Consider the following 27406-nt stretch of genomic DNA (forward strand, 5'->3'; position numbering starts at 1 on the left):
GCTAGTCTGTCCAAAGTGCGGGCCTGGTTGGAGCGCCACTGGCTTGTCGCGTGTTACGCGGTTGCACTTCCCAAAGTGGCAATGCTAGGCTAGGAACCGGGTTTTGGGTGCGATAACACCGACCCAGACACCCCCCTGGCTCTTGAAGCACTCATCTGCGAGACCAGGTGCCCCACGAAATGCGAAATACTGATCGGGAATATCCGTAGGCCTCGCAAGTTAGACCTATGCTGGGTATTGATAAGGCGATGTGAATTAACAGACCTAAGCGAACCTAAGCGATAGCTCCGCGTTGTGCCCAGAAAACACTGGACAACTGCTAGACTGGCATCAAGTTGCGAAATATTGAAGATAACGACTTTCCGTCTTGGTCTGCCAAACAGCCTACGGTCCTATATAATTATTCATATCACAACATCAAAATGTCCAAAACATCTGCTTGAAACTAAGTTTGCATTCTCGTCGCAATCATTACCACGTCTCGCTAAGCTCTTCCCAAACCAACCCGATCTTGACACTATGGCTTCCGTTAAGCGTTTCTCCCCTACTGCCTACGCAGGCGATGTCTTGGAGGCCATCAAAGGCGATGGAGCTGTCATCATCGAAGGCGCAGCCAGCGTCCAGACTGTCGACAAAGCCCTGTCCGAACTTGGCACCATCTCTGACAGCCGGGTCTATGGTCTCGCCGGCAAGAGTTCAACTTTCACCACCGAGATGCTGATGAATCCTTTGTACATCGAACTCACCAAACGTCTCCTTACTGATACCTGTGTCATCTACTACGAAAAGGAGAGAACGGTCTCCACTGCCGAGCCGCAGGTCTCGATGACTACAGCTCTGACTGCGCAACCCGGCCTTCCGGGGTGGGGTCTCCGCCGTCAAGATGAGTGCCACCACACCAAGCATCCCGCAAAGCGCGAGACGGACTTCGGCATCGCGTTTGCCGCTACGGATATTACGAAGGAAAACGGGGCTATCAGAGTGGTTTTGGGGTCCAATAGATGGAACGACATTCGCGACCCTACGGACGATGACGAGACGCTCGTAGAGCTTCGCAAGGGTGATGCTCTTCTCTGGTAAGTTCGCATACCCGTTGGCTGCAGTTTTACAAGATCATATGCTCACTGACAATTTTCGACAGCTTGGGGTCCGTTTACTATGGTGTGACCTCGAACACTTCCTCGGCCCCGAGTGTTCTTCTTAGCGCCTTCTCCACTCCGGGCTGGTGTCGCCAGGAAGAGAACCAGTACTTGGCCATTCCACTTGAAGTTCTTGAGACGTTTCCAGAAAGAATCCAGAGATTCCTCGGTTGGTACGTCAGCAGGCCCTACGGAGGAGCGGTTGAGCACATGGAGCCCTTGGACTTCCTCAAGGCGAAGGGAGACTGGTCGAAGTACGTCCCTGTGGACCTAGTTTAGTCGCCTCTTAATCGGCATATGATTTCTTAAAACGAAGAATTATTATCTCGATGACTCTCTTTCTTATTCGTGATGTTTTATCATGTCCTAGAATTCCCATTGCAGCGATGACTGGTGATCATTCTTGGTAGACTCAAGTAAGATTACAGATACCGTGCTCCAACGATCCTGTCGACGACTTTATGGAGAGTAGGAAAGGAAATCTACATGAGCAAACGAACATGTTGCGCGTCGCGGAGTCTTACTGTTCGATGTTTTGACTATCACGACGAATTCCACAATGAGGATGCTAATTACGTGTTGATGATTGGTTCGTCCGCGAGAAGTAGACAGGCACCGATCGACTGGAACGATGAGAAGGCAGAAATGCAGCAAATTCTGAAATCCTACCACCCCGGGACGCACCATGCTGGTATTAGGCGCCGCTGGTGTGGCTATTGTTGGAATATCTGCCCCGCTTCCCCGCCTCAAAGTCAACATCCAGTTCGTTGGTGTATCGGCAACTTTAACCCATTTGGGACGTCCTTTCGGTGTATCCAATAAAACATTGTGGTCCAAATGGAGCATTCCTGTGCCATAGGCTTCCACTACCTCATAGAGATAGACATGCCTCGTCTTAGGTCATTTTTGAATTATTCGAATTGGTCATCAGACTGACCATAATTGAAACGTCTGGTCCTTCATTCCTAGGTTGGAGTAAGAAATGAAGTAAAAAACCGAGCAACAGTCCAAGACAGGAAGGGAAGCAACGCACCTTCGTATTTCGCCTTCATACCTCTTTACCCCTGAGAAACACTACACTAAATGATTCCAGGCCTCTGTCAAGCAATGCAATCAACAACAATCCTACCACGCGTCTCTCAGGATCAGGATACGAAAGATGCATCTCGCGAAGTCGAGGCCTCCGTTATCGACCGCGTGGCCACGACCACATCACAAGTTCCTCCCGTAGAGAGAGCCACTTTTGAAATCGATACGGCACCGCAACCTAGCAAATCTTCACAAATTGTCATTACATGTCTGGTGATACTCTGCAACTTGACACAAGTGAGGCTGCCCTCCGCAGTGCTTGATCATCGCTGACGGTTATCCAGTTTATCTCCATGTTTTCTACCGTTGCAGGCGGATTTCAATTCAGCGCTGAGCTCGGTCGAGAGTTTGGACCTGGGCAGGCTAACTGGATGGGGGCGGCATACTCGTTCGTCTTGCATCCCAAACGCCTGGATGATATGCATTGAGCTGACAGACTTGTGTTAGACTGACTCAAAGCGCTTTCGTCCTAATAAGTGGCCGACTCGGGGCCATCTATGGCCATCAGAACATGCTCTTTCTCGGCGGTGGAATTATCGTCGTCTTTTCTCTAGGAAACGCCTTTTGCAAGACTTACGAGTCATTTGTGGCTATGAGGGCCATGACCGGAATCGGCGGTGGTATCATCATGCCGAACGCTGTTGCAGTCCTCACGATCATGATTCCGCCAGGACAGAGCCGAAACATCACGCTTGCCGCTTTTGCAGCTTCACCACCATGTGGCGCACTCGTTGGAGCTCTGTTAGCCGGTGTATTCCTAGAGTATACCGAATGGAAATGGTTTTTCATAGTGATGTAAGTTTTTTAACCCATGGTTGAACAGGACCGACCTGACAAAGGATAGCGCTATCTTGGGAACCGTTATGTTTGGATCCCTGTTTCTTGTGCTTCCACATGACGAGCCTGTGGATAAGGGGGGCAGTATCGACTATCTGGGTATCGTATTCGGTCTTGGTGGCCTGCTGCTATTCAACTTCGCTTGGAAGTAAGTTTGATAACTAAGCTCTCTCAAAAGCGCCATCTAACAACCACTCAGCCAGTCACCATCTATTGGATGGGATTCTCCGTCCGTCATCTCCACCATCATCGTGTCCCTTCTCCTATTCACAGCTTTCATGGTTTGGGAAAGCAAGTTTGCCAAGGAACCCATCATGCCCCTGACAGTCTTCGCCGCCCCAACATTTACGGCCCTAATATTCGTGGCATTGCTCACATACATGTCCGTTGGCATCAGCCTGTGGTACATGGTCGCCTGGCAACAGCTCCTACGAAATTGGACTGTCCTTCATGTTGCCATAGGATGGATTCCCTACGCTGTAGGCGCCTCAATGTCAGTTGGACTGGCGGCGTGGTTGATCCCCCGCATCGAAGCGCAGAGCATCATGGCAATCGGGATCTTGGCTTCCATCGTGTCATGCTTGCTGCTGGCAACAATGCCGGAGCAGCAAATTTACTGGGCACAGACGTTTCCCTCCATCTTCATCGGATCTCTCTGCCCCGATTTCGTTTATGTGGCTGCACAGATCATAGCCAGTAACAGCGTTGGAAAGCGAGAGCAAGGCGTTGCTGGAAGCCTGATCGGCACGCTAAATCTTTATGGAAACAGTCTAGGCCTCGGCTTTGCTGGAACCATTGAGTCGCAACTTATTAAGAATGGCGCAAGTCACGTCACGAGCTTTCGCGCCGCCTTGTACTTTGCTATGGCCCTGTCTGCGGCGGCATTGGTATTGGACTTTGGCTTCGTTAGGATGCCCAAAGATGATCGGAAGGGTTGGGAACAGGACAACTCGCGGAGAGACGAAGACTTGCAAGACCCAGAAAGCCTTGACAATTAGGTTGACTCTCGTGAATCTTCAACGCATTCAAGGGCAGATGCTAGTGGGGAGTCATGCCATATTGTCAGGTAGTCATCCATGTGGGTCAATTGCGAGAAAGAAATCCCCCGCAGTCATGGGTTTGTATCGCAGGGCCTCAGCGGTTTAAGTTCTGAAGCGCCCTTCAAGGGCAGATTACTAGCTAGACCGTATTCTAGAGTATGTACAGGCTTGGTCTTGGTATCATTTGAATAGTTCGAAGCCACCACCTGTGGCTATTAAAAGTGTGGTAATCAAGCATAAACATGCGAGTTTCTGATGTGCGTTAGTTTTATTCGACGAGTAGTAGGGCGGAGGTCGTGACTTACAACCCCACTTGACACAGCAGTAGCTGGTGCCTCCAGTGTGCTGAGAGCAGGTGTAACCAGCAAGGCATCCCTGGAAGGCGCAAGTGAACCTGGAGCTGTAGCAAGCACCAATGTCCTTGACCTCGGCGCGGCCCTCCAAGTGCTCAATCTCGGTGGGAGCAGCGGTCGCGGTCGCGGACAGGAGTCCGAGGGCAAGGATGACGAGCTGAGTCGGCTGGAAAAGCATTTTGATATTGAAGTTGAAGGAGTGTCTAGAAGTTGGAAGTGTTTGGGTGTCTGAAGGTGATGATGAGTAAGTTCATTGTCAGTTGGTAACGCTGCTGGTCCGTATTAATACTTTTAGATGAACCATCGTCTGCAATGCTGTTGTCTGTTGAGCTTTGCGTGGAGTCCAGGGAAGACGACTCTTGAGGATTGGGATCAACATCTGCTCCGCTGCAGATGTCTTGGCTCCTTTGGCTGATACGGGGCGCAAGTCATCTGTGGATCAGATTTGGCGATGTCTTCACTGAAGCGTTGACTCGTATTGACAACAGCGACATAGCGAGTCATTGTGATTGAGCAAGTTGCAGCATGGTCGTCAGGTTTAGGCGGAGACTTCCAGATTTGCAGATCGCAGCCTAGTCTAAAAGGCGTCATCAATAGGGCGCTGTTACACAAATGTCATTGCAAGCATGCAGTCGTAAAAGCCGCGTATAGAATGTAGAAGTTTCGAAAGTTGCTCGTCTAAAGTTGCACCAACAACGCAGTGGATTAGAATTCTCGTCTCGAGTTTAGTGGAATGCTTGTATCACGGGTTGGGAAACCTTAAATGGCTTGTCTGATCCATTTAAAGGCAATTAAGAAGAAAGTCTAAAATTGGTAGCGAAATCAGTTTGGTCGGGCGAGTCAGCGTGGTTGAGCCAGGTTCCCCAGCATTCTCGACCGCAATGTCGGGTTGTGGCGTGACGATCTTTTGAGCCGCGGGACCGCGTCAAGTTTTCGGATTCGCCACGGCCGAGCTCGGGATTAAGACTTTCTCCCCGGGCTTGCTGACATCCGCAACAACTTCGGGAGATGAACAAATAGTCGAGCGCGCTTCAAGGCTAACTCTGGAGTCCATGTTTCTCTGATGGCTCCGATGTTGAACCCATGAAAAAACCGGATCTCAGAGTCCAGAGCCCCTTCGAACTGCGCCCGGTCCGTTTGGCCCTCGCGGAAGCGGGCGGAAAACGTAAAGTTGAAAGCAGTCGTGATTCCCTTTCGGACGTGGTTTCTCGCGCCTTGCATTGTGAGGTCATAGAACTCTGATGCTGGCAACTCGCGGGCTTCCGAATAGATCCCGTCTCCCCACTCAGTCACGTTGCTATTGGGGGCTTGTCCGGCGAACTTGCTCTGCCATAGATGGCTATGGGCAGAGACAAAGCCAGGAAGCAACCATTTCCCCTCTGCGTCAATGACCACGTCGGCATTTGCGACCTCGTCGCGGTTCTCAAGGCCGACATAGGCAATAGTGCCATCGCGGGACACTAGCACGTCGGCGGGGTAGAGTCCTTGGTTGGGGAGTGGTGACAGGACCTTTCCGCCTGTGAAAGCCACTGCATACTGTCTGACTGTCATGTGTCGCCGTCAATGCAGATCATCCACTTGATTTGTGAGGGTATGAGGTTGATGGGTAGAAAGTTGAGTATGGTTGTGACGTATTCAGATCATAGCGGTCGCGAATCCTTCCGCTGTAGATAAGAAACCCGACTATGGTCGTGACCTTCAAGGCAGCACGAAGGCAGGCTGTGGAAAACAAAGATTGGGTTTGAAGTTTTGATCGTATGAGTCAAGGTTCGATCCGACAGTGCGTGATTTAAGCTTTACCTGATTGGTTGCTTTGCCCGAACGCATGGCGTAAGTTTGCCGATCAAGGATGTCCACGGCTCCTAGAGCACACCAACGTTAGAAAGAGCCAATTTTAACTACAAGATGGTGAGCAGATGCAATCATGGGTATTCGGACACATTTTATCTGCACGGCAAGACTGAGATACATTAAGCTACATAGATAAGGATACTTTTCTTTCTCGATGATTGTATGTAATTTGTGTGCTATGCATTATTTACAGTTGCACTGGTCCCTATTGCAATCACTAGAGCTTAGCAGAGCATCTAGATATGTTTGGCTCACTGGGTTTGATTGATTGACTAACGCAATTTGGTACACACCTTTTGCAGCATTTTAAACATGTCCGACTTTGTCGTAGCAAATAATCTCCATCCATTGAGATTATTAATGAAATAAATGGATTGATTCATTTCCGCTTTCTTTTCCGCAGTTTGACAGAGGCAAGCTCAGTGAAACCTTTAAAGTCCTTGCTAGAGCTGTGGCATTCTAAGCGACGTCCAGTCAGAGTCTCATGATCGCCTGTGTAATTGCAGAACAACTACCACGTATTCGGTATCTGTTGCAGGGGCGAAGTACTTTGGCTGTACGTCGGCTAGAAAAAACAATGTCCATCGCAACTATGCCCGGCTTGGCCTTGACCGCCCTCTTCCAACAAATCCAACCAACAGATAAGCACCTCGCCGGCACAATATGGAATCTGAGAACTTCGGACGCGCCCGCACTTTGGGATACACACGTGGGGCTTCGTCATCTACCGCTGCATCTATGACGACGACGAACTGTGGAACTGCTAACTCGACAGCTCAAGAGCTTCTGTTATGATGAACTCAAATAGCGTCGATATGCCGAGCTACTTGAACCATACCTCTACTAGGTTGTTATTGAAGACCCTACCCTTAATAACGCCTCTTAGTTAGAGATAAAGAACCGTTTTAATTAAAGGGTGTTAGCGTAGAACGTCCTATTGCTCCTAACTAACGCCTATATAAATATACGTCCTATCTCGCTGCCCTGCTTCTGATACTGTCTATAAGTTGATAAGTAGTGCCTTAACACTGTTATCTAGTTTTAGGAAGTAAATACTAGTAAGGAGTAGTTCCTTTTATAGCTACTACTAATAGGCTTTGCTGTTATTAATTGAAGCTAGATGTTGCTGGACGGCAGCAGCAGCGGGAGACTCCGTCGTCGAAGTGGTTGCGGTTGCGACATTGCGTATATGCGCGCCGGGTGGTTTGAGATAAAGGCTTGCGAGCGCAATCGAGTGAGGGGCCAGGCTTTAAGGATTTGCTTGAAGATAAATCAGAAATAGCCAATCGCTAAGAGCGTCTTGTTACACACAACCCGTAAGCCAGGATAACAGCTGACCAGCCCACTCAGGCGTTCGGCGGCTATAACAGGGCATTTTTACTGCAGGATCACGGGAACAACAAGGACTCGCTCGAAGACGGAAGAACTATGGGGTCAGTCAGCAAGTACGCTGCATATACCGCTGGAGAGCCTCGCCCAATCAGTGACACAGCTAATAAAACGAATCTCAAGTTAAATGTATCGCGAGACAACTGGATCAATCGGGTCGCTATTTTATATTACTTATTATGCAAAATCACATATCCAGGAGACCAATGGGCCGTTCAGGCGGGCCAAAGTCGACCTCCCCTATTTCCATGTCTACCCGTCTAGTTCCGGAGAAAGATATGCTCCAAATCTGTTCCTTATTAGCAAGTCACTTGGCATGCTTGTCAAGAGTCTAGACGTACCCGATGATGACATAGCACGCGCACATGAGACCGCCCTTGAGCCCGCTTGTTCGCAGGACGCTGTTCCCATCGCTCAGTATCAACAGATTCACCAAGAGTGCTGTCCCCATCAGCGCGGCGACCTCAAAGAGAGTGAAACTGAGAGATAGGTCTCTAGAGAGAATCCAACCTGAGATCACTGTCAAGGGCGCTACACAAAGGGCAATCTGGATCGAGGACCCAACGGCGACGGCAATGGCAAGGTCCAGCTTTTCCCTCGATGCCACCGTCACAACGGTGACGTACTCGGCGACATTGCCGACAATTGGCAAGATGATGAGGCCGATAACGGATTCGGAGAGATGCCCCTGATGGGTTACTTCGTCGATCGTGCTAACCAGAAATTCGGCGCACATGGACATCAATCCAGAGCTGATGATGAGAATCATGACGGGAACCAGCCTCTCCATGATGGACTTTGAATGCTGAACTTGTCCGACTTGGGCGGTGTCTAAGCTTGCATGGCTACTCCGAAGAGCTTGCAGGTTGGCGAGTCCTGACCTGACTAATCTTCGATGTTCGATTCCGACGGAAGAGCCCTCTCGGCTGAACGTTGTCCAGCGAGAGCTACCGGAAAGTGACAGCGACCGACTGTGCGTTCTCGCCATGGAATGTTGAGAGCTAGGCCGATCAAAAGCATTCCGCGACTTCCAAGCCTCCCGACCACGGCGCTCGTCTGGTTTGTCATCGTCCGAGTCGGTTTCAGATGCCTCGTTTCCGTCCAGCTGCGATGAATATCCTGTTGTATCAGGTGCATCCTGACTTTTCTTTGGTGTCCCTTCGTCTGCGAAGCGAATCGTTCGATTGGAAGGAACAGCCTGTTGAACCTGCTGCCTCGCATGTTGTGGCGCTATTGTCGGGGAGGTGGAGAGGCTTTCCAGGTCGAAGGAGTGTGTCGGGGCTGCGTGATATAAACGGTTTGCAGAGTGCGTCCTGAACTCGTGAACGAAGTAGAGTATGTAAATCAGTAGTACCATCAATGCTGATGCCCGGCTCATCTTCAGGATTGCCTCGCCGGCGTCTTCGGTGTCGTTGAAGGTGTGATAGAACGCTGTCTGCCTTGTCTAAGCAATGCCCTCAAATGTAATACTCAAGTTCAACATACCGGAATGAGGAAGACAAACACAGAGACGAACAGTAGACAACTCAAAAGTTGTGTCTCTGTTGTATTGAGGACCGGGTCATCATGCCATAGGCCGTTGACACATAAGGCCGTACCGAGAATGGGCAAAAGGTTCACAAGCATTGAACCAAGGATGGACGCCTGCACAACATGGATCTGATTGTGTTTGAGAGCCACGCTTGAGCTGTTAGTTCCTGTAATCGCTGCTACTAGAGTACCACTCACATGCTACCAAGAGAACGGATGTTAATTCTCATACCGAGAGACCGGGTCCAGGGGGCACTTACAACAAGATCAACTCCACGAGATTTCCTAGGCTGATGTTCAGAAACGCGCCTATCGTATCCCCGGCATCGCTTGCGATTTTCTCAGTCGCACCAGTGAGCAGCGCTGATAACGGAATGATCGCGATTCCATTGAAAATAAACACCAAGATTGGGCTGGCATTGGACAGGAATAGCCCAAGACCGACGGGGACGAAGACGAGCAGCACGTTGAGCCAGGACGACAGCATCGTGTGTCTCAGAAGCCCCAAGGTCCCTCGCGTCCTCGAGCGGATGGGCCGCTGCTTTTCGTCCGTTGGCAGGCCGTCTTCGGTTGCCTCTGAGTCCGATTGGGGGGCACGGGACACGGACGATTGCGCGTCGATGCTGCTGGACGGAGAGACCGGAAAGCATAAACTTTGAATCCGTTGCAGACCATCTGCCCTCGTTAGCACGAGATGATCAGTCGTTGATGCTAAAGAGGCCGGCGCAAATGTTACCTTGGAAGTGATGTCTGAAAAATTCCCGCATGGCCGGCTTTTCAGGTCGCCCGGGTTGAGGATAGCTCGCTCAGGGGCCGGTTCGGATCGGTGGGCGCGGGTGGTGGATGTGTCGGCGAATTATCCCTCATGACACAACCATCGTCTGCGTCATCTCTCGATTGTCCGAACTGGGTATCCCGCAAGATATTCGGGAGGCCTCCAAGCGAGTTTCTCATTAAAACAGAGGGTTAAAAAAGAGGGTTTTTCTTCAAAATGTATATGAGCGATTTTCAGGATTGGTGAGCTCGCCAGGCAGGCAACCGGGGGTTTTCGCGCCCTTTTAGTATTCATTAACTCGACGAGAATGGTCAAACGCCCGCTCTTTCCGCGTCGTGTCTCGGAGATCTTTAGATGAACCATGCTGATGGATCTTTTGGCGGTTGTATACAGCTAACTGAAGTCGTGAGGATTATACGTGGTGAGATGCTTGGCGCGACTTTATGCCCTCTCGTGGTGGTCTAACCGTTTCGGCTCGTGCGGCCGCTCGAGGGGTCATGCACTGAAGTTGGCTGAGCCACCAGATGGACCCTGCTGATCGACTTGTAACATCCCAGCTTGTCATATTGAGAGGTGGATATCGCGGGGTGGACAGCGTTGGCAGACCGAGATGACGAGGCATGTTTTCAAACAACTACCTATGAGGATGGTGCTGCGGTTTTCCTCAGCCAATTTGCCAACGACCAAATGCCCTCCGTTGATTCTTTCTGTCTTGAAGTGCTTTTCTTTATCCCTAGCGAACTGTTGTTTGCCTGACGTCTCGCATAAGATTCCAGTGAACTTTTGTTCAGAGAAAATGGTCGATGTTGAACACATGTTCAGTCGTGACTGCCCTCCAGCCATCTTGTAGATCAGTGCTCACCTGCTGTCCAGCCAAAGCCCTATGAGGCTCTTGCGGTAAGCTGTTACAACCAACCGAATAGGACAGAGACTAACCCATCATATCAAGACTCCTATTGCAGTATTGAGGCTCAAACACGATGGTTCGGCTCATTACTAAGACCTGTGGTTGAACATACCGACCGGCATCTCTCGCCGAGAAACGACGGCCCGCTCCATGGGTTCGGGGACGCTACAACACCCCCACGCCTGTGAGTTGAGGCCCCAACACACCACCTTCAGCGCTAAGCTTCTGTCTGGTCTGCCTTCATTTGTTCATATCTGTCTCAGTGTGAGCCCCAGCCCTAAACCTTCTGAGAGTCTCCAGTCTGTTTGCATCGACTCGTCAATTCAATTGAGCTACGAGGAAACAATTACTCTCTAAGAGAATTCACGTCTTCTTGAGTCTCCGAGACACGGGCCCGCTGCTCTGTACATCCCTTGAACATGCTGCATGTTGCTGATAGAACCCCACTGAAGTGACATTCAGCCGTCCATCCGCTCAACAGCCGTCGGGCCAGCTCTGACCGACATGCCCTCTCCACGAATCATCATCATTTCATCCCGACGCAGGAATGCCCCTCCATCGAAATCGCGTCTCTGAAGCTCCAGCTATTAGCACATGATCGTGAGGTGGGGTTGAGTCGTGCATTCGTACATGAGATGCGTTGCACGATGTAGGGAGCGCAGTAAGTTGGCCGTCTTCATCTCATTCACATCACCCACTGACCATCATGGCCACGCAGTTCGAGTTCGACGAGTCCATCAAGGGCGCCCTCCCGCCCGACTTCACTTGGGGCTTCGCAACAGCCGCCGCCCAAGTTGAAGGCGCCTGGGACAAAGATGGCAAAGGCGAGTCCATCTGGGACAAGTTCGCCCACACGCCGGGCAAAGTCAAGGACGGCAGCACAGGCGACGACGCCGTGCGCTCATACGATCTGTACAAGACAGATGTCGCCCTCATGAAGCGCTACGGCGTGAGCGGCTACCGCTTCTCCCTCTCCTGGTCGCGCATCATCCCCCTCGGCGGCAAAGAGGATCCTGTCAATGAGGCGGGCATAGCCTACTACAACCGCCTCATCGACGAGCTGCTCGCCAACGGCATCACCCCCTTCGTCACACTCTTCCACTGGGACACCCCGCAGGCGCTCGAGGACCGCTACGGCGGCATGCTCGACAAGGACCGCTACACGCCCGACTTTGTCCGCTACGCCCGCGTCTGTTTCGAGCGCTTCGGCGATCGCGTCAAGAACTGGATCACGTACAACGAGCCCGGCGTGTACACCCTCGCCGGCTACGCGGCGGGCGTGCACGCCCCCGCGCGGTCCAGCTTCCGCGAGCTCAACGATGAGGGCGACTCCAGCACGGAGCCCTTCATCGTCGCGCACACCGAGCTGGTCTCGCACGCGTACGCCGCGGACATGTACAAGAAGGAGTTCCAGCCGTCGCAGCAGGGCACTGTCATGATTACGCTGCACGGCAACTGGTCTGAGCCGTGGGACGCGGCGGACCCCCACGACGTCGAGGCCGCCGAGCGCGCGCGCGAGTTCGAGATTGCGTGGTTCGCGGACCCGCTGTACAAGACGGGCGACTACCCGGCGTCGATGCGGGCGCAGCTCGGGGACCGGCTGCCGCGGTTCACGCCGGAGGAGAGCAAACTCGTGCTCGGCAGCTCTGAGGTCTACGGGATGAACTCGTACTCCGCCTTTTATGTGCGGCACCGCGACGGGCCGGCGGACATCAACGACCACAAGGGCAACATTGAGCAGTTTGACGAGAACAAGCAGGGCGTGCCGCGGGGGCCGATGAGTGACACGTACTGGCTGCGCACGACGCCGTGGGGGTGGGCGAAGTTGCTGCGCTGGATCTGGAACCGGTACGGCGTGCCGATTTACATCACCGAGAACGGGACCACGGCGCAAGGCGAGCACGACTGGAAACCCAAGGGGCCGGACGACGTTCTCGAGGATCCGTTCCGCATTGACTTCTTCAAGAGCTATCTGACGGAAGTAGCTAAGGCTTCGCAGGAGGGAGTGGTGATCAAGTCGTACTTTGGATGGACTTTTACGGACAATTGGGAGTGGGCGGCTGGGTTCTCGGACAGGTTCGGTGCGACGTGGATTGACTTTGAGAGTCCCGAGAAGACGCGGTATCCTAAGCGATCTGCGTTGTTCTTGGGCGAGTTCTTCAAGCACTTGATTCGCAGTGAGTAGTTCAGTAACTCAAATGACAGTCTACTTGAAGTGACGAACGCCAGGGAACTGTGAAGTTGATGTTCATGAGTTTCTCCAAAAGCTAGAGGGCAGCACCTAGTAAACATAACAAAAGATGAAGCGTTGCAGTCCAAAACGAGCAAAAGATTGAGATTGTTGCCTCGAGGGCGAATCGAACGCCCGATCTTCTCATTACGAGTGAGACGCTTTACCACTGAGCCACCAAGGCATTAGGAGATCCATGTCATTTGCTCCATTTCATCAGCTCTTGTAGCTGAGCTCATGGGCTTCTCGTGCGAAGCATCATTTCGCAAAGTGTCGCATACAGCGATTTCGCTGGTGTTGTTTCTGTGAGCGAGCGATAGAATTTGGTACAGTTTTGTTGTGCTGAATGCAAAGTGCGGCTAAGAGAAGGTTTTGTTTCACCTGTCTCTTAGTGTCCGTGGCTGACCTGGTTCAACCGCGCCCCAACTAGAGCACCTCAGGCTGCTAGACATTAACCAGAATTGAAGAACAGCAACAAGTCCTACTAACATCGTAGTGCACATTATTTTGTAGAAATTGCGGTTATAATTCGATTGCGTCATTATTCTTCCTGGGAGTGTCATCTTAATTTAAGGGAGGAAGATACCTCAAGACATTGACTAAGTAACATCTCACACAGCCTAGAGCTGACGATTAAGAAGTCGCGATTGTTGCTGCGTCCTGCCGAGTTGAAACAGCCCGCCGTAACTCGATCAGAATGAAAACGTTCTCTCAGATTCTATATTTCTGCTCATTCGAGTAGTCTCACCGCCATATTCTGACGTCTAGCTTGTCGCAGACTCAGTCACCTTCACCCAGAACTCATGTTGCATCCACAAGTTATGGTTGATGCTATGCCATGGCCTGCTGGGATTCACGATCTGAAAGTCAAAGTTTCGAAGGAGCTGTATGAAAAACGTCAGCATTGTGTTCTATTCGCATCACACAGGCCCGACCTACCTCAAAATAGACCTTGTTCAGCTCCATGAACGCGACGTTCTTCCCAGAGCATCCCCACCGCCCATGACCGAACGTTAGCTCCGTGGTTCTCACCATGTTGTCTCTCGTCGCTTCGTCCGCCTCAAGCCACCTCTCTGGCCGGAAGAGGTCTGCGTCCTTTCCGAATACGTCAAGCCGGCGGATCACACCCCAGAAGTTCTGCGCGATGCGTGTGCCGCCGGGAACGAAGCGACCATCAATGGTGTCTCCTTCCGCGGGGACTTCCTTGGAGCACTGCCCCGTGAATGGGGCGTTCATCCGGAGACCCTCGTAGATGACGGCCTGGCAGAGTTCGCGTTAGTTGCCGTTTACCGAGGTATGGCCACATCATGTACCTGGAGATAAGGCAGCTGTTTGCCCTCTTCAGCTGTAATCGGCGACGACACGCGACCCTCCGTAATCGCTGTGTGAATCTCTCTCTTCAAAGTCTGGTATGCATTGGGTGAGGTCAAGAGATGGAGAAAGGTGGTACGAATAGCCGTGGCAGTGGTGTCGGAGCCGGCTGTAATCTGGAATAGAACTTCCTGCTCGGCCTGGCCCTGCGTGAGCCCGTGGCGGACGAAAGACCCCTATCAAAGTCAGTCTGACTTCTCGCAGCAACAGCGTCTCGACAGACTTACGAGCATGTCGCGCTCATCTTTGGCATCAGGCCCGAACCGCTTGGCAACCACGTCTCTCGCAACTCTGCAGGGCCAGTCAGTGCCAATGGGAGTGCAAACAACAGAATGCAACTCACCCCATCATCTTTCCCATTCCGGACTTATCCGTTGGCTTCGGCCCAACAGTCCCCAACACCCATTTCGACCAGAACAGGGTACACAGATACGGCACCTCGCCCAGCATCTGCAGAATCTGGACAACGTCCTCCGTTGTCTTGATGTACTCATGAATATCCGAGTCAGTCGCCATGTACCCAAAAGCCTTCCCATACGCAATCTCCGTAATCACGTCGAGCGTAAAGTACTGCGCCACCCTCCCAAAGTCCATCGGCTTCATATCCTCCCCCATAGTAACATACTTCCGTCGAATGAGCTCCATCAGCCCCGCCAGCTGGCTATCAATCCCGCTCTCGAGCGCGTCGTTCTCCTTGCCCGAGTACGCGCCCGCGACCTGCGCCTTCATCCTGTCGTGCTTGCGGATGTCGCGGATGCTGAACATGGCCTCCTCGTGCGGGTTGAATTTGGCCGCGTTGTACCACGAGGAGCGGTTGTACGTCGACCGCGCGCCGTTCATCCGCCGGAACACGTCCGGGTCGTCGGTGACCAGGTCGTTGGGCCCGATGCAGACCAGGGAGCCGTGCTCGCGGTTCAGGCGGGTGAAGGTCTCGGCGGGGCGGCCGGTGCGGGAGTTGAGGATGTTCCAGAGGTAGGAGAACCGGGCGAGCGCGGGGCCGGGGAAGGCGCGCAGTCGGCGCCATGCTGCGATTGAGGTGGCGATGTAGTAGATTGCGAAGGCGAGGAGCAGGTAGACCGGCGAGAAGTAGCCGGAGATATCTGAGGCTGTAATGTCTGGAAGAGCCATGATGGCGGGAGACACCAGATGCTGGTGAGGGATCAAGGATCAAGAGCCATCCCACTCGGGACGGGCCTCACACAACACTTTTATCTGGCTTCTATGGTCCCTTCGGGCCCGGCTCTCGTGCTACGTCTAACGAGGGGCAAAGGCATTGCATCCCCGTCTGTTGTCACATCGTTCTGGGTCTGATGACGATGCTGACAGCATCTCTTCGGGTCCAGAGTGACTTCCGGGTCCTCGGCGCCGGGGTCCTGTTGTCTCATGGGTCTTCTGGTCGGGGCCGCATTTACAAATCGGGGCAACGATAGGTGCATCTGCGCATCTCGTCCACTGATTTCACGCACATCATTCTTCGACGCAGTATGAATGTCCACCAAAAAGCACAAATCCCGGCGTTGCATTCTCTAACGGTTCGCCAAAATCTGACTGCATCCTGCCCCTGTCGCCAAAGCGACCCAGCCAATCGAGGGCTGATGTGTTGTCTGGGCGTGCTGCCGCAGCAAGGGTCGGCACTTCCATGAGCCGATACGGCGATCGCTTGATTGGATGGCGCAAGGGAGCTCAGAAGGTGTATGCTTAGCGGGAAGTTGAAATTTTGTGATTTTTGAACTGGCGGTGCAAGGAAACTGAGGAGACCGTGGTAAGCTGACTATCTCGGCCGAGTCCACGGCGGATCGTTGCCAGCCTGTCATAAGCCGAATCTCGCCGAAGGCCTGTCAGCTTCATAACGCAAGTCCCTTGAGGAGACGGAGGTCCCGGAGGCTGGAGAAAGAAGTCCGGACGACCCATAAAGGGTCCCACTAGGCGGGCAGGAGGAGTAATACGACGCTTGTCATTGGCCAGATTCCCGACGAAAGTCAAAATAGCAGATCTTGACAGATGCTTCGAAGACTCCAGGGTATGAGAGATGGGATTTGGAAGAGCGCATGTGTTGCTGTCTGCAGAAACAAAACCGCATCGCACTTGGCCGCGGTCTGACCGTTGAACACTCTTGGGGGAGGGTGGGAGGAACACACGACTGGACGTAAACAACGCCTCTTGCCCGTTCCGAACTGTGGTATCAAGCCATTGAGTCACTCGTATGCGGCGTACCAGTGTAAAATCTCTTTCATGCTGTATTTCCCGTCGTCTCAGCCCTATCTTGGAGGGGAGTTGCCATTGAGGTATAATTATGTCCGTACACCGCCGTTTATAGTACAATCATGCCGCCGCAGCATTCCATCTTTCCGTCATTGTATATCATTCCGTCCGTGAACGCAGCTCAAGGGGCCTTCGTCCGCAGCTGGATGCCGTGCCACTGCTTCACCATGTCTCCCAGCACCGCGTTGACCATGCGCTGCTGCTTCAGCATGTTGGCGCCCTTGAACTTGGCCGAGGTGATGTCGATCGCGTACATGGAGCCGCAGCCGCCGGAAACGTCCTGCACAATGAGCTCTGAGGGGGAGAACTCGGCGACCAGCTTGTCCCATATCGTCGATTCGGCGGCATCGAGGTGGTCGGGCTTCTCGAGTGGTGCGGTCTCCGTCGCGGAGGAGTAGGTGCGCTTGGAGAGTGTCACGGGCCTCAATGTAGATGCGGATTGACATGTAAATGGGGAAGAGACTGCGGTCGTTCGAGGAGAAATAGCGGAAGAGGAGTAGGTTCTCGCTGCGATCGGGAAGCTTGTTGCGGAAGCCCTGGCGACGAGGGTGTTTGATGCGGGCTTGGAGAGCGCAATTGCGCGTCGGCACCATCTGCAGAGCATGTTGAGATTTCGAGTCGAAAGTCTGTGTATATATACTGTTTGGAACTTGCAGTAAAAGCAATCGTCTGGCGGGGTCGTGATGTTAAGACCGTTGATGTCAAATTGACTTTCCCGACGAGCTAAGAATCGGAAGCTTTGATCCCAAATTTCTAAGCTCGGCTCGGTTGACGTCAATAGCGGGCGATCTTCATCCGACAATTAGCCGACCCTTACTGTGTGCCAGGACAGTATGCGGTGACGCGCACGGTGTCTCACTCCAGCGTCTCATCGTGAGAACGATTCCACCAAGTCAACTCATCTCAATCACATGCCTTCACAAGAAGCAGCCATGCTCACAGATAACCAATCACCAAGGTAAGATCGTACAGCCTGCATCCTCTATCTCAATCTCAAGCTTACAAATTGCAGCAGGCTCTCATATTTGGCCATCAGAGACCCGACTTCAGTGCTACCCTGAATGGCCTCAATTCTTCCGTCCGACCCTCGGCTCTCTCTCGAGATGCAGACGCCCTCCTGCAGCGACTCGCCTCGTGGTGCCGGAAAATCATTATCGAAAGCCCATGACGCCTATCACCGTCCTTGGTAATGTCCGCCCCCTGGCCCTCAACCCCAAGTCGAGATCGCTCCCCGGCCGGCTCATAGGCCATCGACAGCGTCCCCCGCATCCCCCGCATTCTTCCCCAATGATTTACCCCAGACGGTAGACGCTTATTTCTTCCGGCCCCTGGTTAATCAGGACGATGAGCTTTTCATTGCGGTTGTTCATTTTCCTCCAATCACGCAGGGGGCCAACGATGCTTTTCCTATGGTTCAGCCACGAGTTGATGAGCAGCGCAGCGGTATGTCCGCGCGCTGTCGGCCGTATAAAAGGGGGAGAGCGATGGAATCATGGCAAGAAGAGTTGTTAGGCCAGGCGGCTGCTTCTGGTTCTTTGAAATGACGCGTTTGTACTGTTTAGCCACTGCAGCTTTGGCCTGCCTCCGGGCTGTGGCTGCTCAGGAGCCTACAGCTCAGGTGGTCAACGGCACATACAGGGGCGTACATCTCTCAGACTGGGACCAAGATGCCTTCCTAGGCGTCCCCTTTGCCCAGCCTCCAGTTGGCCAGCTCAGGTACCGCTGGCCTCAAAGCCTCAACACTTCTTTCGATGAGGTCCGAGATGCGACACAGCAAGGTTACAGCTGTATGCAGTACCGTGGGACCTTCAACATGTCGGAAGACTGCTTGACGCTGAATGTCGTCCGTCCTGCTGGAAAGCCAGAGAAGCCTTTGCCGGTTCTTGTTTGGATATACGGAGGTGGTCTGTACACAGGCTCTATTGTGAGATTTTCAACTTCAACTTACACTGTCTGAGTTTGACTGACGATGCAACAGGCGGACCCTCAGTACAACCTGTCAGGAATCGTCAAGGTCAGCCAGGATATGGGTGAGCCCATCATCAGCGTCGCCATGAACTACCGTCTCAACATGTACGGCTTCCTCCAAACCCCGGCCCTTCTAGCCGAAGGATCCAGCAACGCAGGCCTCCTCGACCAAAGGCTGGCTCTCAGGTGGATCCAGGAGAACATCGCCGCGTTCGGCGGAGACCCGGACCGGGTCACAATCTGGGGCGAAAGCGCCGGGGCCCAGTCGATCGCCTACCACCTCTTCAGCTACGACGGCCGCGACGACGGCCTCTACCGCGCCGCGATCCTCGAAAGCGGCGGCCCGACGGGCGCGCAGGTCCAGGACCTGGCGTACTACACCGTCCCCGTCGAGAACCTCACCCGCACGACCGGCTGCTGGACCGCCAAAGACCAGCTCGCCTGCCTACGCGGCCTCAGCCAGGACGACCTCTTCGCAGCCAAGCCAAGCCAGGTCTGGAACCCGCTCGTCGACGGCGACTTCCTGACGGGGTACCCGAGCCAGCTGATCCGCGAGGGCAAGTACGTCAAGGTGCCCCTCCTAACGGGCGCCAACAGCGACGAGGGCATCAACTTCAACCCCAACAGCCCGAAGCCCGACACCGAGCAGAACCTGCTCAACGGGTTCATGTTCTGGCGCTCCTACGCGCTCTCGCCGCCGACGATCCGGAAGCTGTTCGAGCTGTACCCCAACGACCCGTGCACGCAGCCGCCGCACTCCATCTGGAACTGCTCCGTGTACCCCGCCAAGGGCCTGCAGTGGCGGCGGGGTGCCTCGATCGGCGGGGACCTGGTCATGATCTCGGGCCGGCGGAAGATGTGCGAGCTGTACGCGGGCGAGGCGGGGCAGCCGGTGTACAGCTACCGGTTCGACCAGCGGTTGTGGAACAGGGCCGAGCTGGACGGCGTGCAGCACTTTGACAATGTCGCGTTCAGTTTCCAGAACATCAGTGGCCTGTTGGGCCCGTCGCCGGAGTACGATAGTCACCTGGAGTTGGCGCGGGGTATTGGGCAGGCGTATGTGAGGTTCGTCAATGACCTGGATCCCAATGCAAAGGCTGGTAATGTCACAAAGCGGGACGGGCTGCTGCCGTACTGGCCCAAGTATGACCTCGCGGCGCCGAAGAACCTGGTCCTGAATGCCAGCAACAGCTTCGTGGAAGATGATACCTGGAGGAAAGAGGGAATTGAGTACATCAACTCATACGAGGTTGCAAGGGAGCTACTTGCATGATAGATTGTCATAGATGCTTGGGCTTTTGGAGAAGTCAAAAGCTGTTTCTCTAGAGTAATTCATACCCGTTGCATATGTATTTGCCGTCTTTCAGAGAATCTTCGGAACACAGATGGATTAAAAGGTTGTACATCCTCATTACAGCAAGCGGCAATCTGAAGTCCCGTCTTCATGATGCTCAGACGTCGTGGAGGAATGTATTGGATAAATGAGTGGCGACCATCTACGAGCGACCCTCCGGCAGCTTTGGGTGAATTCATTGGACACTAGCAACACACGAACAGAACAAAGTTCGTCAGAATAAAATGCGATATGGAACCCGCCGACCAACCTTCCGTCTGCCACGCTTCTCTTCAGTGGAGCATGTTGGCCTTATCCACCCTCTTGCCTCTTGGCCAGCCTTTCAGGGCCTGTTCTGCCATGCAAAAACCAAGAATGCCCAGCCGGCGGATGCACGCAGCGGACCGGGCTACGACGGTGGCATCTGTAAGGCACAGCTCCATATCATCCTGGAAAGCTGGGTTGATCAGCTAACGCGAGCAGTGGCATGCATCCACCACCTTCCACTCCTCTAGTCTGGGGTTCCTTAAAGATCGCCACAGTCTTCTACATGAGAAAGAGCCGGCATCCCGAGATTTGAGTGTGACGGAAACACTGTCTATTTCATCCCCGTCTGGGTTGAACAGCGTCCGGTTGAGACATGTATTGAGGTCATCGGCGTGTAACTGTCTTGGATGAACCGACCGTTGAAGGCGTGGCCCTTGGGGTCGTTTACTCAGTCAAGATTACGTTCTACAATTTCTGGATGAAGCGCTTCTTGCGACGGATACTTGGACCTCCTGCATTTCAATTGATCATGTCTTGCAGGCTCTTTGGCCCTAAGCAGGTGCAAGTCTAGGTATGGTGCTGAATCGGCAGCAAAGCACCGCACGAGGTCGAGAAAGTTAAGCCTAAACCTAGCTTCCGAGCCTCTCGCGTGTTCCGCGGCGAACAGAGTTAAGAATCTCATTAAGGTTAAATACCAATAACCGCCGGAACCAATTCCTCGTGGGCGATGGAATGCTCATAGCGCTGACCACTGGGAGGTAGGGAATGCCCGGCGATCTTCCGATTGCCCCCGGCAGAAGCAGAGTCAGTGAGCCCCTCAAAGCAATTTTTAGGTTAATGGAGTGGATGGCGCCGCGGAAATGGCATTCTGTTCACCTTCCCGAAACCTCCCAAGAGCCCGTTTGTGGCTTTGTAAACATAAATGAATTGAATACTCATTCGCCACACCTGCATATCAAAAGTTCGTCAACTTGCTCAGTCCAATTCAAAGCTTCTCCGGAAAGTCATGAAGACCGGCGGCCTGTTCCCGATGCCCAGCTTCGCCCCCGAAGAGCCAACAGGGGCGCAGCCCCTTTTCGGTTTAAAGCAAACAACAGGCCGTTAGACGGTGGTCCGGGCGTATCAATACTGGGCCGTCTTTCTTTTGTTTCCCCTGCGACCTCCACCTCCGGTCGCATCGTCCCGTCTTGTGTCCTCTTGGGAGTTGAGCCAGATATGCCGTGTACTGTCACGCTGTACCCCCCTCAGTTTCCCCCTCTTCATAGAATGCAAAACATTCAGCATGCCTTTACTACGACCTCATCCATATGCTCGAGTGGTGTCAAATTCACATTAAGCCGTGCAGCGTTGCTCTGCAGACCCGTCGACCGTCCACATCCCGCAAGCTTCTCTCTGTGTGCGTCCGGGCTATGGCCGGGGTCGTGGCCACCGCGTTATCGACTTTTCGGCAGGTGAATCGGATGGCAGGCCCCAGAAGGGACGGGGGCAGCCATGAATGATGGGACGATGGGCCGTGGTCGCCCCCTCATTCAGCCCTTCCAGAGCCGTCTTCGTCTTCCCTCCCATCATTCATTCCCCCCTCCACCGTGTCGTCCACTTTGCCTTTCAGCTGTGCGGAGACCGGTCTATTGATGCGGAAGAATAGGCGATGGCGGCTAGCAAAGGTTCCTCTGCAAAGATGGCCTGCCGGGTTGAACTGGACCGTCTCGGCCGTCATGAATCGGGGCCAAACGACCTTCTGTTTTCTGCCAACTTTGCGCCCGGTTACCTTACACCCAATTTCCTGTTCATCTGGACTCTGAACTCTGGATTCTGGGGCTTTGTAAGAAGCAGCAGCAGCACCTCCACTGCCATTGACGTGCCACATGCCACGTCCGACGCAATCGCCCGAACCCACATCACGGCCAGGATGTCCGTCCCCGCGTGGATGCTGCCGTCGTACCTGAAGCTCCACACAACACGAGGCCATTCAGGTACGCACCAAACAGCGTCCGCGATGCACTGCTACCACGGCAGTCGAGTTGCCTTGGCTTCTTGGCTCGGGGCGTAACTTTCCATCATCCTCGCGGAACAGAGGATCACAGGCAGCGTGCCGTATGGTCTCAGGTCAATCAGAGACTGGACGGTCACAATCGATGACGACTGACGTTGATTGTGTCTTGCTGAATCCTGATAGGAGCAGGCCCCTTGCCCGTCAATCTTGCTCGCAGCGAACGAAACATCCAACGACGAACGCCTCGCAGCCAATTGATGGGCGCCAATTCTGTTTGATATCACAGCTGTCGCTGTCAACCGATGGCACTTAGTCTGCCCCAATGTCCTTTTGCCGTCGGCAACAAGCATGGCTGGCCCTGTCCGCCCGCGCCTCTTCCAACGCCCTCAACGGTCAACAACCTAAAGACGAGACGAACACAAAAGAAGGGTGGCGCCGCTTCGGCGTGTGCCCAGAGATCTCTCCAACGAACCCATCCCGATCTCCCGCGTCTGCCAATCGCCCTCCAGCGATAGAAGAGACAGCCTGCATCAGCCGACGGCGAACTCGCCACCAACTGGCCCGTTCAAGTTTCCCGTAAAGAAGCAATGACCATTTCCCGGTCCACCATGATTTGGGTCTTGGACCAGGGACCCCAGCTCGAACAGCAACAACAACTCTCTGTCTCTCTCTCAACTCTCACCAACGAGATGCGGAGACACTTACCCAGATAGGAAGGCCATCTGGGCAGAAAGCTCCAATGACCAGGGCCAATTAATCAATCATGCTTCCCTCCACCACTAAGGAGCCTCATTCAGGCAGCTCAGAAAGCATCGTTTAATATGCTGATCGCCAGGCCAGGCTCTCCTTTTTCTCTGCTTCCTTCTTTGCGCGGTCGCATTCCGTCGCGACGCACTGCAGCAGCGCAGACTGTGCACATTGCTCCCTGCAATTTCTCATGTCCCAGCCGGGATGTCGCCTCTCCTCTGCAGCGAGACCTGCTTGAGGTCTCCATATTGGAACATTGGGTAGACAACCCGGCCATAGCTCCCTCCGTGATCCCATCCAACCCCTGCTTGAGCATACAGACCTTCCCCGGACGCTATCGCGTGCCACCATCCACTGGCACCGCGCCTTTGCAGACGACCTGCATGGCTCGCTCGCTCGCATTTTCCCGTCCATCCTCCACCTTCCTGGCCAAGCAAGCGTCTGGACCCCCATTCATTTCATGACGACAACGACATGGCCCATGGACTGATTCTCTGGAGGGTCCGCCTGCGCTAGAGGGCCTGTCTTGCTCAGGTCCCCGGCCAGTTGAGCCCCCCACCGCCGAGGTACGGGTTGCGATACGACGTTGTGCAGATGGACTTATAAAAGTTGTGCCCCCCGGCGCGCAGCGTTCATGATGCTTCTTCCCTCGCCAGCTCCGGTCTCCCCCAGGTAATCCGTCAGCCAGACATCATGGTTCGTAGCAGTCTCTTGCTGCCGCTTCTTGCGGCAGCTTCCGCCGTCCAGGGAAAGTCGACTTCCCCCAAGACCGTTCCCGGTGCCTTCATCGTTGAGTTGGAGGACGGACAGGTATGCTTCTCACACAGCTCCTCGTAGTCTTCTCGACCGCGCAGTGTACTCACAGATGAAAACCGCAGGACGCCTCCGACTTCTTCGCCGAGGCCGAGTCTGACACCATCACCCGCATGAACCTGACCTACTCCTTGTTCAAGGGCGCGTCGCTGCAGTTCAAGAACCTCGACACCGCCGACGAGAAGGCCGCGAAGCTGGCGCAGCTCCCGTCCGTCAAGGCCATGTACCCCGTGCGGACGTACAGCATCCCCAAGCCCGAGGTCGTCTGGACCGGCAAGCAGGGCCGCGACTACATCGACCTCAAGAAGCGCCAGGAGGGCGAGGACGTCTTCTCGACGCACGTCATGACGCAGGTCGACAAGCTGCACGCCGACGGCGTCAGCGGAAAGGGCATCAAGGTCGCCGTCATCGACACCGGCATCGACTACCTCCACCCCGCGCTCGGCGGCTGCTTCGGCTCCGACTGCTTGGTGAGCTACGGAACCGACTTCGTCGGCGACGCGTACGACGGCTACAATGAGCACTTCCCCGACCCCGACCCCATGGACTGCGGCGGTCACGGAACCCACGTTGCTGGCATCATTGCCGCTCAGAGCAACCCCTTTGGTTTCACCGGTACCGCCCCCGGTGTCACTCTTGGTGCTTACAAGGTACGTGATATGAATGTGGTTGCTCAATGATCATCCGGCTGCCGGATGTGACCCACAATCTTATTACCAAAGTTCCGATCTGACTTTTTGATCCAGGTTTTCGGCTGCGAGGGCGAGGTTAGCAACGACGTCCTGATCGCCGCTTACAACCGCGCATTCGAGGACGGCAGCAACATCATCACTGCCTCTATCGGTGGTCCCTCTGGCTGGACTGATGAGCCGTGGGCCGCCACCGTCTCCAGAATCGTCGATGCCGGCGTTCCCTGCACGGTCTCCGCCGGTAACTCTGGTGATCAGGGTATGAGATGACTTGTTTGAATCATTCTGAAATGTCCCAGGCTAAGAATAACTGCAGGTATCTTCTTCGCTTCTACCGCTGCCTCTGGCAAGCACGTCACCGCCATCGCTTCCTTCGACAACGTCATCACCCCCGCCGTCCTCATCGAGGAGTCTTACACCATCGCTGGCGGCGAGGAGAAGAACTTCACCTACACCCCCGGTGAGCCCGATGCTTGGGCCGGCGTCTCCCTCCCCCTCTGGGCCGTGAGCACCGACTCTACCTCGACCGAGGCTCTGGGCTGCGACGCCTACCCTGCCGGCACCCCCGACCTGAGCGACAAGATCGTCCTCATCAAGCGCGGAACCTGCACCTTCGTCGCTAAGGCCCAGAACGCTGCCGCCGCTGGTGCCAAGTACATCATGCTGTACAACAACGCCCCCGGCGCTGGCTCCGTCTCCGTGACCACCGTCCCTGAGATCCTTGCCATCGGCATGACCCCCCCTGAGAACGCCGCCCCTTGGCTCGAGGCTCTCGCCGCCGGCCAGGAGGTCGTCCTCAACATGGGCGACCCTGCTGAGGCCGAGCAGGTCCTCACCGAGGCTGCCAACAACGCCACCGGCGGCTCTGTCTCTACCTTCAGCTCCTGGGGCCCGAACTGGGACGCCTACTCCAAGCCCCAGTTCGGTGCCGTCGGAGGCAACGTCCTCAGCACCTACCCCAGAGCCCTCGGCAGCTACGCCGTCCTCTCCGGTACCTCCATGTCTTGCCCCCAGACCGCCGGCATCGTCGCTCTCATCGCCGAGGTCCGCAAGACCCTTGACCCCGCCACCATCGAGAACGTCCTCTCCGCCAACGCCAACCCGGTCAAGTTCAACGACGGCACCGGCTTCGGCGAGCTCCTCGCCCCCATCGCTCAGCAGGGTGCCGGCCTCGTCCAGGCCTACGATGCCGCTCACGCCTCGGCCATCCTCAGCGTCTCCAACCTCTCCTTCAACGACACCGACAACTTAATCCCCGAGCTGAACTTCACCATCAAGAACACCGGCTCCACCGACGTCACCTACGAGCTGAGCAACATCGGCGCCGCCACCGCCTACACCTTCGCCGCCGCCGGCGACCTCTTCCCCGCCACCTTCCCCAATGACCTCTCCGCCGAGTACGCCACCCTCGCCTTCAGCGAGGACAAGGTCTCCGTCCCGGCCGGCGGCGAGGCCACCGTCCTCGTCACCCCGACGCCCCCGGCCGGCCTCGTCGCCGAGCGCCTCCCCGTCTGGTCCGGCTACATCGCCCTCAACGGCACCGACGGCACCAGCCTCATCCTCCCCTACCAGGGCATCGCCGGCAGCCTCCACAGCCACGTCACCCTCGACGTCGCCATCATGACCACCTCCACCAGCGCCAAGGCCGAGGAGTTCGAGGAGGTCCCCTCCAACTACACCTACATCCTCCCGCCCCCGGCCACCGCCAACGAGACCGACGCCGTGCTGCCCGCCCTCGCCGTCAACATGGCCTTCGGCTCCCCCTTCGTCCGCGCCGACCTCGTGCCGCTCACCAGCTGCCCGCCCAACATCACCAAGGAGGTCTTCGGCACCAAGACCATCGGCCAGCCGCGCTCCTTCCCCTACCTGTACGTTTCGCGCGGCGTCTTCTCCGTCAATTGGGACGGTCAGCTCGACGATGGTACTTATGCCCCCGCGGGCAAGTACAAGTTCGCCGTCAAGTCGCTACGCGTCTTTGGCGATGCGTCCAAGCTGGAGGAGTACGATGTCACTGAGACGCAGCCGTTCCGGATCCAGTACGGCGGTGTTAACCAGACTGCGCCTGCGAGACGCTGGTTCTAGATAATGTGATAATAGTCATGTCTCTACGACATTTTCCCTTTTCTTGTAAATAGCTTTTGAATCAGAAAGAATTGTCTGGTATCTCATGATTCTGTGTCCTCAGCCTGAATGTCTGTGGCAGTGTAAAAGACCTTAAGTCATCCTTCCGCTAGGTTAATGCATCAGCTGTTAGTATATCTTACACAAGAGCTTCCCCCGTTGATGGCTCTTGATGTCTGTTTCCTCGCGTTCGTCTTGTTTGCTAACGAAATCTTCGTGGTGTTTGCTAAATGCACTCTCGCTGTTCCCATACGTAGACTGCACATATGTGACGTACTTCAAGTTGCTTAGATTTGTGCAAGGTGGGCGATTGTTCTTCGTGTTGCTAGCAAAGTCCGATTTCCATCTGTACATGCTTCACTGATGAATCACCTCGCTGCAATGCAGGGATAGCTTGTTATAACATTGCCTTCTTTCCGGACTGTTACAATGCCCCCGGTCGTATAGAGCATTGAGGTCTGTTTTCGCTTCACGCTTGGTTGGGCCTGAGCCTCAGCTTCGGAACCCTTCGCGATGTCAGCCATGAAAAATGCGAAGATGTGATGGAAGGGGGGCAAGTTTGAGAAAACGAAAGTTTACAAGCTCCTTGGGATGCAGTAGTCTTCTCCGAGTATCCTTGAGAATTACCATCTCTGTCATATGTCGAGAAGGTGTCATTACATACCTGGTATGGCATCGGACTTACAATCTAGAAGGACTAAG

General features: G+C 54.4%; 10 protein-coding genes across 10 annotated transcripts; 5 read left to right on the forward strand and 5 right to left on the reverse strand.

The window, feature by feature from the left end:
• Positions 1 to 519: 519 nt before the first annotated feature.
• On the forward strand, positions 520 to 1418 carry CGGC5_v006896 (Uncharacterized protein; the record flags this gene model as incomplete). The annotated part of the gene is made up of 2 exons (XM_032019782.1): positions 520 to 1076; positions 1142 to 1418. 2 exons carry the CDS (start codon positions 520 to 522, stop codon positions 1416 to 1418), a joined length of 834 nt encoding a protein of 277 aa, XP_031883088.1.
• A 1321-nt stretch (positions 1419 to 2739) lies between these two features.
• On the forward strand, positions 2740 to 4063 carry CGGC5_v006897 (putative MFS-type transporter; the record flags this gene model as incomplete). The annotated part of the gene is made up of 3 exons (XM_032019783.2): positions 2740 to 3023; positions 3073 to 3213; positions 3265 to 4063. 3 exons carry the CDS (start codon positions 2740 to 2742, stop codon positions 4061 to 4063), a joined length of 1224 nt encoding a protein of 407 aa, XP_031883117.2.
• Positions 4064 to 5418: 1355 nt separating this feature from the next.
• dadD-3 (5'-deoxyadenosine deaminase) lies at positions 5419 to 6009 on the reverse strand (the record flags this gene model as incomplete). The annotated part of the gene is made up of 1 exon (XM_032019785.1): positions 5419 to 6009. One exon carries the CDS (start codon positions 6007 to 6009, stop codon positions 5419 to 5421), a length of 591 nt encoding a protein of 196 aa, XP_031883087.1.
• A 1941-nt stretch (positions 6010 to 7950) lies between these two features.
• On the reverse strand, positions 7951 to 9324 carry VCX1-4 (Vacuolar calcium ion transporter; the record flags this gene model as incomplete). Its single annotated transcript, XM_032019786.2, has 3 exons — positions 7951 to 7987; positions 8040 to 9133; positions 9184 to 9324. 3 exons carry the CDS (start codon positions 9322 to 9324, stop codon positions 7951 to 7953), a joined length of 1272 nt encoding a protein of 423 aa, XP_031883076.2.
• Positions 9325 to 9422: 98 nt separating this feature from the next.
• VCX1-5 (Vacuolar calcium ion transporter) lies at positions 9423 to 9715 on the reverse strand (the record flags this gene model as incomplete). Its single annotated transcript, XM_066151762.1, has 2 exons — positions 9423 to 9429; positions 9489 to 9715. The coding sequence occupies 2 exons, from the start codon at positions 9713 to 9715 to the stop codon at positions 9423 to 9425; spliced, it is 234 nt and encodes a 77-aa protein (XP_066008749.1).
• Positions 9716 to 11060: 1345 nt separating this feature from the next.
• On the forward strand, positions 11061 to 13195 carry BGL1B-1 (Beta-glucosidase 1B; the record flags this gene model as incomplete). Its single annotated transcript, XM_032019787.2, has 4 exons — positions 11061 to 11094; positions 11564 to 11571; positions 11629 to 13087; positions 13140 to 13195. 4 exons carry the CDS (start codon positions 11061 to 11063, stop codon positions 13193 to 13195), a joined length of 1557 nt encoding a protein of 518 aa, XP_031883128.2.
• A 709-nt stretch (positions 13196 to 13904) lies between these two features.
• Positions 13905 to 15639, reverse strand: CGGC5_v006902 (Cytochrome P450 monooxygenase lolP1; the record flags this gene model as incomplete). Its single annotated transcript, XM_032019788.1, has 5 exons — positions 13905 to 14024; positions 14080 to 14400; positions 14454 to 14687; positions 14739 to 14802; positions 14855 to 15639. 5 exons carry the CDS (start codon positions 15637 to 15639, stop codon positions 13905 to 13907), a joined length of 1524 nt encoding a protein of 507 aa, XP_031883091.1.
• A 1255-nt stretch (positions 15640 to 16894) lies between these two features.
• BOL3 (BolA-like protein 3) lies at positions 16895 to 17377 on the reverse strand (the record flags this gene model as incomplete). The annotated part of the gene is made up of 1 exon (XM_032019789.1): positions 16895 to 17377. One exon carries the CDS (start codon positions 17375 to 17377, stop codon positions 16895 to 16897), a length of 483 nt encoding a protein of 160 aa, XP_031883104.1.
• A 794-nt stretch (positions 17378 to 18171) lies between these two features.
• Positions 18172 to 20014, forward strand: LIP4-5 (Lipase 4; the record flags this gene model as incomplete). Its single annotated transcript, XM_066151763.1, has 3 exons — positions 18172 to 18216; positions 18377 to 18697; positions 18752 to 20014. The coding sequence occupies 3 exons, from the start codon at positions 18172 to 18174 to the stop codon at positions 20012 to 20014; spliced, it is 1629 nt and encodes a 542-aa protein (XP_066008748.1).
• A 3760-nt stretch (positions 20015 to 23774) lies between these two features.
• On the forward strand, positions 23775 to 26665 carry vpr-17 (Minor extracellular protease vpr; the record flags this gene model as incomplete). Its single annotated transcript, XM_032019791.1, has 4 exons — positions 23775 to 23891; positions 23960 to 24544; positions 24641 to 24842; positions 24900 to 26665. The coding sequence occupies 4 exons, from the start codon at positions 23775 to 23777 to the stop codon at positions 26663 to 26665; spliced, it is 2670 nt and encodes an 889-aa protein (XP_031883024.1).
• Between the last annotated feature and the right edge of the window lie 741 nt (positions 26666 to 27406).

The sequence above is a fragment of the Colletotrichum fructicola genome (assembly GCF_000319635.2).
Source record: "Colletotrichum fructicola Nara gc5 chromosome Unknown KSG_Nara_v1_contig04, whole genome shotgun sequence".
In the NCBI taxonomy this organism is placed as follows: domain Eukaryota; kingdom Fungi; phylum Ascomycota; class Sordariomycetes; order Glomerellales; family Glomerellaceae; genus Colletotrichum; species Colletotrichum fructicola.